The 12,837-nt window shown below is 32.6% G+C and overlaps 3 protein-coding genes across 6 annotated transcripts; 2 read left to right on the forward strand and 1 right to left on the reverse strand.

The window, feature by feature from the left end:
• Positions 1-1,118: 1,118 nt before the first annotated feature.
• LOC122630813 (Kv channel-interacting protein 2-like) lies at positions 1,119-10,625 on the reverse strand. Of its 3 annotated transcripts, none has more exons than XM_043815765.1 (5): positions 10,328-10,625; positions 1,983-2,210; positions 1,827-1,897; positions 1,533-1,751; positions 1,119-1,445 (listed from the first exon to the last, which is right to left on the reverse strand). In XM_043815765.1, exons 1-5 carry the CDS (start codon positions 10,488-10,490, stop codon positions 1,335-1,337), a joined length of 792 nt encoding a protein of 263 aa, XP_043671700.1. In that variant the 5' UTR covers positions 10,491-10,625; the 3' UTR covers positions 1,119-1,334. The 3 variants fall into 3 exon arrangements, with proteins under 3 accessions (XP_043671700.1, XP_043671701.1, XP_043671702.1); XM_043815766.1 differs by lacking the exon at positions 10,328-10,625 and adding an exon at positions 5,046-5,513; XM_043815767.1 differs by lacking the exon at positions 10,328-10,625 and adding an exon at positions 4,656-5,512.
• On the forward strand, positions 6,019-10,229 carry LOC122630810. The gene is made up of 4 exons (XM_043815754.1): positions 6,019-6,515; positions 6,714-6,941; positions 7,477-8,719; positions 8,843-10,229. The coding sequence occupies exons 1-4, from the start codon at positions 6,432-6,434 to the stop codon at positions 9,424-9,426; spliced, it is 2,139 nt and encodes a 712-aa protein (XP_043671689.1). The 5' UTR covers positions 6,019-6,431; the 3' UTR covers positions 9,427-10,229.
• Positions 10,626-11,261: 636 nt separating the features above from the next.
• On the forward strand, positions 11,262-12,694 carry LOC122630814 (probable 28S ribosomal protein S26, mitochondrial). Of its 2 annotated transcripts, none has more exons than XM_043815770.1 (3): positions 11,262-11,332; positions 11,882-12,030; positions 12,132-12,694. In XM_043815770.1, exons 1-3 carry the CDS (start codon positions 11,306-11,308, stop codon positions 12,550-12,552), a joined length of 597 nt encoding a protein of 198 aa, XP_043671705.1. In that variant the 5' UTR covers positions 11,262-11,305; the 3' UTR covers positions 12,553-12,694. The 2 variants fall into 2 exon arrangements, with proteins under 2 accessions (XP_043671705.1, XP_043671704.1); XM_043815769.1 differs by lacking the exon at positions 11,262-11,332 and adding an exon at positions 11,359-11,520 and having other exon boundaries at positions 11,770-12,030.
• The last annotated feature ends 143 nt before the right edge of the window (positions 12,695-12,837 follow it).

Consider the following 12,837-nt stretch of genomic DNA (forward strand, 5'->3'; position numbering starts at 1 on the left):
TTTCATTTGAAACGATTAAGAGATGTAGTCGCATTATGACCATGTCTCCGGTCGGATGTCCCTCCTTTTTTCTTCATTTTATCCTTTGGATAAGACATATATGTCCACAAATAGGTTTATAATTTTGAATAAAATCACTTATTAGTGAGGAATATTTTTTAAAATCCGTTTAAAGATGATCACGGAGAATTTCTCTAAGATTTCATTTTAAAATACGAATGAAGATGTTTCTTTTCTTTTTCTTTTTCATTTTAACGAGCATAACTAGCATTTAAAAGGCCCCAGGAAAAATTGTTGCATCGAAAAAATCTAATTTCCTTTTATTCATTTTGTTGTGGTTTCACCATTATTAATTTCTAAGATTATCTTCGGCGAAATCAGCGCTTTGATATCACGTACTTCCACTTTTGATGTTTTTAATATCAAAATCCGTTCGCGTTTCTCTTCTTTCGTTTTTTTTCATTTTACTTTTTTGAATTGTTCTGTCATAGTTATGCATCGGGACAGCCATTTCAAAGCTTTAAATATAAGTTAAAATTTATGAAAAAGTATAAAAATCGTACGTTTGTAAATCGATGTATAGAAAGCTAAAGAATAAATTACGTCGAACTTGATGAAAATTAGAAAAAGCGTTAAAGATATATTTCGATTGATTATAATTAATTAAAAAATAAAGAATACGATATATCGATCGATCGATATAATTAAATTAAAGTTTTAAGAAATTCGCCTACCTAAATTTTCATCGATAATCATGAATCGTGGAAGTTACGTTCGAGTAAAATGTAGTTCCTATATATTAATAAAGTTATAAGTGTGTGACACGCTACTTGAACGATGTCCGCTGAAAGTTTCGATAATGTCGATTATCGTACTCTGACGTGGCACGGTTGAAAGACTGGGTAGGTAGGGTAGGTACATACATATTTACAAACGCGCATGGAAATAGTTTTCATAGTATCGTTTCCAGAAGACGTACCGTTCTATATTTTACCAACGACTATTTTGAAACGTTAAAAATCAATGATTTGATTGCCTTTAAGGTTTTACGACACTATCTACTATTACTTCTTCTATCTATTCTTCATACATGTTAATGATTAAGTGAAAAATCACTGTTCTTTTTTTTTTTTTCTTTTTTTTTTTCATAATATATCGAAATAGTAAGAAAGAAATTTAAAGATACAATATTATCGGAATTTAAGATAGAACGGTCGTCTTCCATAAATGGGACTTATGAAACTCTTTCAGACGTTGTATATTATCGATCGCGGAAGAAAATGAAAAAGCTTTTGATAACTTAATGGAAAAGATGTGAAAGTAACGTTAAACTCTCACAAGACTGTGTCAAGAGTGTCGAGACTTCGCAATAATTGCTCGTCCTTAGAACACCATTGCACCAATTCCTCGATAGTTACCACGCCGTCCTTGTTCGTATCCATTAGCTAAAATGTATAAATGCCTTATCGTTTCGCATTGTCCCGAAAGAGAAACATAAATCGCGAGTTACACGCATTAATTACGTAACTCACGTGGAAGATACGATCGACGTGTTCGCGTGCAGCCAAATGCGGCTCGACTATCTGCGGCTGAGTATAACGACCCAGCATTTCGTAAATGGACCCAACCACGTCCAACATTTCTTCTTTGCTTATCAATCCGTCGCCATCCAAGTCATATAATCCGAAAACCCACTGTAACTTTTCCTCCACCGAACCTCTAGATACTTTTGATAGAATCGTCAGGAACTCCTACGTATCGATGAATAATAAGTCCGATGATGTTTCTTTTTAAACTTACAATCTACCAACATCGAATAATCTCACCTCGAAACTTATTTTACCGGAATGTTTCCTCTTCATAGTGTTGAACACGTAATGAGCGTACTGGCTAGCATCTACGATCATCGAAGGAAGCAAATAACATATTTATTGCAAGTCTTATCATTTACATGCGCTATCTTGAATATTTGAAATTCTCACCTCCCTGTGGAAAAAATTGTGAGAAGATTTGTTTGAAAGCTTCCTCGTCGACCAATCCGGAAGGACATTCTTGTTTGAATCCACGATAGATCAATTGTATTTCTTTTCTTGAAAATCTCGTGTTAGCTGCTAAGGTTGCCAATTCCTCGGGCTTGTGACGTCCCCCCAAGGTTAAGGTGCCGCCTCCAGAACCCCCTAAAACGCCCCCGAGTTCTTCAAGTTCTCCCTCTGTAATGTTGTCAAGGGGGGCTTCACTCTTAATACTGCACCACGTGTAAGGGACGCTCCGATTCTAAGATACCTTCTTGCATTTTATATTTTACTCAGGAGCAAACAGGGTGGGTTCTTCCTCCTCTCATTTTTGTCGTTGTTGTTGTTTATTTCTTTTTTATTATTTTTTATTTTTTGTATTACCAGACGAAAAAAAAGAGAGAAAGAGAGGAGGAAGTAACTTTCTACTTACAAAGTGAGTCATTCTTTACGGTGCAACGAGCAGATTCGTACTGATGGCAGTGTATGCACCGTCTGCCACGTATCTATGCTGCCAAGGATTTCTACCAAAGACAGTGTGATAAAGAGCATCTACTAAAGTATTCGGAGGTAGATAACAACGGGTGCAACGTATTTACAGAGCGAGTCCGTATAGAGTGCGTATTTTCACTCCCCCTTCCGTCCTTACCAATCCCTTATTTATAATCTACCTAATATTAAAACGACACGCCGAACGACATTCTTACGTATTTATTTTCTTGTTTTCGATCTCTTTTGTATCGAAATTCCACTATTATTGTTATTGATAATTTCTATTATTTTGATCGTATCCTTAAAGATGAAAGTGACCACGAATTCGATACAGAGAGATAGAGAAAAGAAAGATAACGATGAATTCCTACGCGTAAGCGTCGTTGCAAATCTAAAGGTTTTCTTTTCTTTCTAAAATCTTTCCTACTAATCTAAGGGGAACTAATTTTTAATTTTTTAAATTCGCGCCGTCGAACAAGCTCGTAATATATCTTTATAATAGAGTTACATCTGTATGTAATTTTGCATCATCTTTATCTCCCATTCCATCTTCGTTCTTTATTTATTTAAAAACATTACGAGTTTGGCTCGACGTCATGAAATTTTGTAGAACGAAGCAATTACGAGTATTTACATTCGCACAGCATTTGAACTAAAGGTACGATCGAATCTAAAAAGGTACGATCATACACACCACTTTAACAACGAGAATCTACTGACAAAACACTATTTATCTATATTGTCATCTTTCTAAAAGGGGGCATAAAGATAGAGAAAGAGAGAAGAGATAGAGAGAAGGGGATAGAAAGAAGTTCATATTTAGATCCACTACCCTTTAACTCATGTGTCCTAGACACGACGCTATTCGGCACTTTCTACATTCGCATAAGTACGTTCGCCATGCAAGTGTAACATCAATCAATTTTCAGATAATATGTCGACATGCCTTTTCGAACTTCTTATACCACGTTAAGACTACTAACGAAACGACCGAACGAAACGCGTTCAATCGATCTTCCTCGAAGGTCGAATACAACAAAAATGACTCTTAAAGGCTAATCGATTGTGTGTCCATCGTGCCTCTCATCTCGTCCACTTTTCCGAAATAACTCTTTCACGCAATTCACGTTAGCGATACGACGAGATAGGAGCTTTCTAGTTTAACAAGTTTCTTTGATCAATGTCTATTAATTCGACGAACTTTTATATTAATGCGTCTCGTTGAATAAAAGAAACTTAAGTACATATAAACAAATAAAAATAAGAATATCTCAAGTTTTTATTTTGTATGTGATATGCGAGATGATCGAAAAAAAAATAATAATTTTCTTAGGATCAGATGAATAAGAAAGGACCTTGATCTTAATTCGATACGATGGGTTAATATAACAAAAAAGAAAGAACAGGGTGTGAAGAGGAAATATTAAAGTCATGATATACATAACAACAAGTAGGATATTTAAAGAAATATCGAAGGTCTAGCATCAGACTGTGATCACATTAGGGAGACTCGTTTATGAGGATTTGCCTCTTTATAAGGAGTTAATCAATGAAAAACGTACACGTGTGCTCTAAAACGAGAAGAAAAATGAGAGAGAGAGAGAAAGAGAGAGAGAGAGAGAGAGAGAGAGAGAGAGAGAGAGAGAGAAAGCAAGAGAGAGATAGAGCTCCTGATCCCGGGCATCCGGGGTTACCATGACGACGGGTCAGCTCCTATCCCGTGGCCTGCTCACGTTTTTCATCCCACTTTGGTGATCTTTGTGGGGGATCGTTTTACGATCTAAATAAAAATGTAAATACGAGAGAAATAATGAAAAAATTCGCATGACGTCGGTCGATTCGGCATATCACCTCTACTACAATACTCTACTTCCCCATCTCATTAATATTTCTACCATCGAAAGGGTGGTGTGTTTCTTTTTCTAATTTTCTAAAATTCCTAAGTGATTCAACGAAAGAGGGTAGAAGAAGATAGGTATATAGAGAGAAGATTCTTTGACATTGACTATCAAAGAACTTGTATTGTGAATCTAAGTGGGTTTATTAAAGAGAATTAGATATAGAGAGATAGAATTGATATAAGGAGAGAAAAAGGAAGAGAAGAAGAAGAAGATCTAAGATGAGATCTTCTCCGTCGAAGGAGCCTCGCACCTTGGCGCTGCATCTCCATCGACTCTTGGCGCTGACGCACCTCGGCGAATTACGTTTGCAGCTAGTAAGAGCGAACGAGATGAATAAAAAATAAAGGGGAAAAAAGGAACGAAGAAAGAGAGAGAGAGAGAGAGAAAGTGGAAGAAAGAGAGAGATATATATATTTATATATAATGAAAAACAGGAAAAGAGGGAAGGAAAATGCGAATGTGGAAAAGTTCGTTTCGTTCGTTCTCTTTTTGCGGGATAAGAAATCCTCACTCCGCGGCTTCTCGAGGATGATCATCAAGGAGGAGAGACATCGTCGAATGTCCTAGCTGCGATCACGCACCACGCTGATAACGCACCACGGATTACGGACGATCTTGGCCCTGAGATTGGTGAACTTACGTTTCTCGCGGCTCTTACGTGCCTTCATTGGCCGTATCCGGTAGAACGTATGTAGATCGGCGAACCGATCGCTCACCGAAGAGAGAAAGAAAGATAGAGATACGAAGGAAGAGAGAGAAAGAGAGAGAGCGAGACACAGAGAGAGAGAAAGGGACAAATAGATAACGGAGAGCTCCCTCTTCCTCTCTCGTTAAATAATCGATTATCGTCTATATCTTTGATAATGTTTTATCCTCCTCTTCTCTTTTACTCTTTATCTCCTTCTTCTTTCTTTCTTTCTTTCTTTTGTTCTCTCCTTCCTTTTCACAAACAGGATCGGGAAATTTATCGTTCGCGAATCGTTCGTCGTGGCCAACCCTCTCGTTCGATCGTCCCCCTTCTCACTTGTCTTCTACGGACGCGCGACAACGATGCAACACGTCCGCCCTGTCTTCCTCCACTGATGCCTCTCTCTCTCGATCCGTTCGACGCACGAATACCGGAAAGCGCAGTTCTACCTCTCGCGCAAGTCAGTTTCCGTCTTTCTTTAGCACCTCGTTCGGCCAACCCAGTATAGGTCAACATATACATTCATATTTGTTTCATATGTGTCATATCGATGACATACCTAACTTTTTCTTTATTTTTTTTATTATTTTTTTTTTCTTTCAGTTATGTCTCGTTCTTTTTACACGTTTTATTCTTGTTTACAGGTAACTTCGTATGTACCTTTTTATCGATAAAAGCGATTTATTGATATTTCGAATTTAATAATTCTCTTTCTTTTTTTTTATTTCCTTTTCATTTTTTTTCTTTTTTCAATTCAATATTTGTTGTGTCTGGTTAATGCTAATATTAACCGCTTGATAAAAGATAAAAATTAAACGGATCTTCTTTGTACCTATCGAATTAATGGTATTTAAAAAACAAATTGATTTACTTAGTTTGTTACGAATATAGGACGCAAATTATTGATGGAAAACGACAATTAATCGTCCCAGACTCAATCAATAAAATAATGAAAATTTTCTTTTGGTTCTTATTGAATATCGGAAAATAAAACTTAAAATATATTTTCCTTCGTAACGAACTGCAGTAAACATAAAATACAACGATATATATTATATCACTATTCGAGGAACTCTCTCAATCAACAATACAAACGAAGAAATTTTAAATCGCGCTTTCGTCTTGTAAACCATGGAAGAAATCGTGAGAGATACGACACGCTAAATAAGTATGAGTACTTTCTTCTAAGATAGGAAATCGAAAATTTTCGAGAGAATTGATGCGCGTTTTCCGGTAGCAGACGATTCTTACTAACTATTTGTGTACCTGTTACATCCGTAATCCGTAGAAGATCGCGCGGTTACATGGCTAAAATCTCTCGAGTCCCGGTATTTGAAAATGAACGGCAACGATATCTCAAGATTGTCATACAAGGAATTGCAAGCATTGGCTGTGAAATATCGGGTGCCAGGCAACATAAAGGTAATAAGATTATTTTTGACCGATCTCGTACTTTATCTTGATTTTCTAATACCAAATAAGAGGGAAGAAGCTTTTCTTCTCGATATCGATGAGTTTTTTCGCGACGTTTGAACAAGACCGGTGTGATATTCGATCTTCGATAATTTTCTTGTGACATTAAATCGAGCTTCGAACGATCAACCGATCGTTTATCCACAGAAAGAGCTGCTTATTAAAATATTAAGGGCCGCAAGAAGCAGGGACAATGGCGAAGTCGACAGATTGTTGAGCGATTTAAAACAGACGCGGAAGAAGAGAACGCGGAAGATCAAGGCCGAAAAACTTGGTATAACCTCCACACCGATACAAAGTCCAGATAACGTCATGGCTGAAGATTATTATCATTCGCAACAACAGCAACAGCAACAACGATCGCCTTATCAATGGGTGAGATTATATCTCTTTCCTTCTCTTTCTCTTTCTTTCTACCTTCTTTTCATTCTCCCTGTCGTTTTTTTTCTTAAATGCGCTCGAGTCACGGTCTATCTTTCAACCCTTTGCTCAATCGATTATATTACGTCGTGATCCTAACACGATCGATGTTTTTATCGATCAAGAATATCCCGCCACTTAAAAGCGATCTTCATATATTCTTCCATTTACCATCGATCGTTCTTCGTGATCCATATACATTCGCGTACAAAATAATAAATTCTTTTCTATCCAAATATTTATTTATTCATTTTTGCGAGATATTACTTAGAATGTTTCTATATTGTGTATTTTTATTTATTCATAAAATGTGTACTTTTATATAAAATAAAAATGTAATTTTCATATATATAATGTTATTATATGCATATTATACATATGCATATAATACAAAAAAAAATTAGTAAATTTTTAATGATCCTTTAAATATATTAAATATTTATATTTTTAATTATTTGTTCTATAATTGTCTGTGTTACGTTTTTATTAGGTAGGTGCAGAAGAAGAAATTGTAAGCAGAGAGGATGACAAGATTCCACATTATGAAGAATTTAGACAATTTTTGTTACGGAAAATACAAAGAGAATTTCAAACATATAATACACCTCATAATCCACAACACGAATCGACAATTGTGGATCTAAGAACTACGGCAAGTAGTTCTACTGCACATTCCTTTCCTGTAGATATAGTTAATTGTTCTAAGCCTAATTTGATAGGTATTAATGAATCAAACTCTTGCATATATCCTTTGACTAATCATATACAGTATCATCACTTACAAAAAGATTCAAGTAAAAGTACATGTGGATCAATACTTCTTAAAAAGATGTTACAAGCTCCGGTTGGTACAAATTTAGGAGAACTTGCAGCACCAGTTTTTGGAGATTATAGAGTTTGGCCAGTAGAACAATATCATTCAGAAAATATATTAGATAATTCTGATACGTTAACAGCAGAATCAGTGGACAATGATAATGAAGATAATCTTGTAATCAATACAGATTGTTATGGAGTTTTAAATAATGTTAGGGATGAATATCTTTTACATGATACAAATTTTGTTAAAAATGTACAAGATATCGATCAAATGTCTAATGTACTAACCGATCAGAATAGTAATCAATACCATTGCAATTATGCAAATAATGATTTAAAACAAAATTATCAAACTTGGACTATTACAAATGTTATGGATTCTATAGATGAAAGCTATATAGATACAGATATAAGTACTTCCAAAGTACTTCATGCTATTTATCTTGATAATCCAGTAACAAATGCAAATAATGGAAATACAAATTATCGATATCATATTAGTGAAAATGTTTATAATGATAATCCAACAGTACTTAATATTGATTCATCTGAAGATCCTTTGTATTATTCTCCAACTATAATGTCCAATGTACAGTCAACTTCTACAGATCAAGCATACTTGGAAAATCATAATAAATATATAGGTGAAACAAGAGAATATTTTCAGATGACTGGTTCTGCAGGTAGTATAAATTTCACATCAGATGTACCTGCACTTAATCAAACATTACCTAACAACATTCCATGCAATTCTGAAGTTACGTATCAGTATTCTAATTTGCATGACAATCATCAATCATATGTTACAATGTCTCAAAGTTTTGAATCACGACAATCCAATGATCTTGTAACATCGCAAGATATGAATATATGTAAAGATTCTGTAACAGAGAGAGTACAGTCATGCTCTGATGGTAGGTATGCATTATTTAATAAATCTTAAATAATTTTATAAAAAATATTGAAATATCAAACAATTTAGTTATACGTTATTTTTAGATGAAATATTAAATAACATAAATTTCACACATTTTTAGGAATGTTAGATCCATTTTGGCCAAAGTGGTCCCACAAAAAGTTATCAGACAATAATCTTGAAAATATTTTGAATTTTAATATATCAAAAAGAATAGACTATACAAAAATAGATCAAACATCTTGTATATATTGTTATACTGCGCCGATAGTTACACATAAAGCCGTACTGCCCACCGATGTTTGCTCTCAACAGATAAAGTTAGTCGCAGAACAGAGACATCATTCTTTCTCGCCTTACTGGCTTCTTTACAATGATAGCTCTGCCGGTATGCGCATGGCTAATATACAAAGTAACGCCGATGAATGTAGCGGAGAACAAGTATGGATGATTCGCGCTACATCGATGTCTAATAACAACAATTCGAATATCAAAGATTCTATAGATGAAAGCGAAGATTCGATAAATGATGTTTGGATGAATGATTACTCGAAATATCGAATGCCTTTACAAAAGGACATAAACAGTTGCGAAGTTATAAACGCAGAAGTTTCAGAAAGTTTATTTTCTACCATACACACAGAATCCAATTTAAAAAGCGAAACTATTTCTACGAGTCAAATGCAAGAGGATATAACCTATTGAATTATTTATATATAGTGATATTTGTGCCAGTGGTACATTGAATTGTATTATTAGTACTAAAAAAAATATAACTTTTCACACTTTAGATCGATTTCTTACAGAATTTCATAACGAATACGATATATTATCTCGTTAGAAAACTGCGTTATCCGTTTATTTACTGAAATAACGAAAAAGTTATTTTTAAAACATCCACAAAACTAAATTGAATGTACTACCTCCGTTGATAAACAAATGAAGAAATGAAAAGACTGAAATAATATGATACGTTTAATATACTTTAGGAACAAATTTAAATACATTATATATATATATATATATATATATATATATATATATAATTACTTACTATATATATATATATCTTGTTGCATATATACAGATATTGAAATAAAAAAAAACTATAAAGATAAGACAAATGTATACACGTTAAATGGTGAGATAATTAATTTATATCGTGAAAATAAATAATGTTTAGTTCTTACGATTACAGGTAACAGTTTAAAATTGTTATCTCGTTATTGTAATCATGAATTATTAATAATTAATACCAAAGGTATTGTATGTGTTATAACGGTATTGCAAGTATAAAACACGTTAAAATACCGCAATATCGTGTGATATATACATATATATGTATATGTATATATACATCGTACAAACCAGTATAGTGTGATAATCTAAATGACATTTAAAATGATCGAGAAAGCAAACGTACCTGCGAGGATACCCACGATTTATGAACCAAATGTATCTCGTTATATTTTTGTTGAAATAAAATCAAATATATTTACCATTCGAAATGACTGTGCATTTGATGAATTTTTTATCAAAATTCATGAATATAAAAACTTTTGAAAAAAAAAAAAAAAAAAAAAAATTAAACCGTTTTACGACTCACCCGAAATGCCTTCCGCTTGAAATTGAGACCGGATGTAATTTAAAACTCTTACTGGTACAGATTCTCTTCTTCTACTTTTGTAGCCTACCAACTCTGTTTCTTTATTTCGCGATGTACTTTGTTTCTCAGAAGATCTTCCCGGGGTCACAGTAACACTATACATCTTTTCGTCATTAAATTGTCTATTCGTTAATCTATTTAGCGAGAGACATTAAATTTATTTAATGAAAATTCATTTAATGTGAATCTTCAGTCGATTACCCGTCGTTTCTCGTTTAAATTATTCCAAAATATACGCATATATAAGAGTTTATTAAAAGCGTTAGATTTATCAACGCGTGAGAAAGACGCACTCACTGGAATAAGGTCTCAGTCTCAACTGCGTTAGGGAAAAAAAAGCAACGCTGGATATATACCAAAGAGCTCTGGCGCATTCGCGCTCTGAATTTAATGAGGTCCTCAAAACACGGAGCCTAATTATTTCACTCACGGTTATGTGCAATTCTTCTTACACATACATACGTACATGCATATATAGATATTTATACAGGTATGTACGACTTTCGATAGCATGTACCAAAAAAACGGATATTGCTTAAATGTATATATGTACATACGCGCTATGTTTTGAAATTTGGCGCTATAACACGATGCAACTACTGTGATATTTATTACAGATTATTTTATTTTTATAGTAATTATAATAGAAAATTATATTTTAATTAAATATTTAACATTTCTATTTTTTTTGTAGCTTGTATTTTTTTATGAATATTTAATAAAAATAGAAAAAAATGTTCATTTACTTATCTTTTAATTATATAATAGAACGCAACCCTAAAGTGTTGTAACTAAGTGTACTAAATGTATGTGCATGCATATATAAGAAACAAATAACCAAATTGTTAAAATAAAAATGTTAAAAATGATAAATTTATCATTAAATAGTTATATATTTATTTTAAGTATAGTCATGTTATGTGTATTAGCATAAATTATATATTCGTATGTATGCATCTTTAATGTCGTTACTCCATACATAGATAATCAAATGTTACTTCATAGCTTCATCTAGATACAGAGTAGATCACTGACTTATTCCTAACCTCAAATATGTGTATTAAAGATCAAGCTTTCGTTCAATAGTTCACATTTAATAAGTGAAATATTTATTACTAATAAAACAAAATAAGGTATCTACACAATGAGTTATTGTGTTATGTAAAATTAATTATATACCCTAAAGATTATACGTTCCATAAATATATGTTTCCAATTACTTTTAATTTAAAATTAACTAAATTGAATGTAATGTTCGGATTGTTTATTATTTTTAATTTCGTATTTTTAAATCTAAATTCTTTTATTATCGTGATAAGTAAATCTTTTAGTAGTCAATATATAGCATATATAGAATAAAAATATCTCTATTTCATGCATAGGTAATTTATAACAATGATGTTACGAACAAAACAGATAAGTGGCATTTGTTCGTTAACACTGGGTAATTTTGTAAAATGCGAACGGTTTGAGCTAAATATAATTTATGCACAGTGTATTCGATGGAAAAGGAAACCGATTTGGTTACCAACTGCGAAGAGCAAGGTATTCAGAGTACCTCAAAGGCCAAAAATACCTACAGAAGAATATATAGAACTTAAAAGATTAAATAATAATTACAGAACAGCTATGAAATCACTTATGTAAGTTAACGCATTTGCAAATATGAGAGAAAAAGGATCATTATATATCTATATATATATATATTATTTTGGATATAATAGAAATAATGATTTATTTTTAGGCAACATTTTGAAAACGAGTTTAAGAAGAGTCAAGTCCAATTTGATGAAATAACTATAAATAAAATAGCAGATGAGGATTTCATACAATCTAATTTAATAAATGATGAATGGAACATGCAAATAGCCAAAATTAGAGAAGTCAGATTGGCAAAAGAAAAAGAAGAAAGAAAAGAAACTATATTAAAAAAGTTATTAAAAAAAGAGGAAAGAGATAAACAAAGGGAACAAAAAATTGAAGAGCATGTTAAAAAACTTAAGGAAGAAGTACCTACTTTTATAACTGCTGCAAATATAGATAAAGCAATTGAGGAAGCATTAATAAATATTGTGAATCATGAATATGCTATTGATTTAAAAGGAAACATTTACACTGATAGTAAAGAAACAAGTGTAAACAGTAATAATATTGTGAGCCCATAAATAAATTAAAATTAGTTCGTAGAATTCCATTGTTTTTTCTTCATGTATTAATGTAAAATGAATATATTTCACTTTATCTTGATTATTGTATCTCATTTTACTTTCGGATTAAAATATACATGAATCAAGAAAGTGTTTGTAATTTTTGGAATATGTTTATTTAAAATGACCATGTATATACCATAACAAAAAATCTCTTATAAACATATTCATTTAAATTCTATGAATCTATGTCTTAAGACCATATTATTGATACTCTGCACACAATGCTTTCTAGTTGCAATA

Source organism: Vespula pensylvanica, chromosome 7 (genome assembly GCF_014466175.1).
Source record: "Vespula pensylvanica isolate Volc-1 chromosome 7, ASM1446617v1, whole genome shotgun sequence".
Classification (NCBI taxonomy): domain Eukaryota; kingdom Metazoa; phylum Arthropoda; class Insecta; order Hymenoptera; family Vespidae; genus Vespula; species Vespula pensylvanica.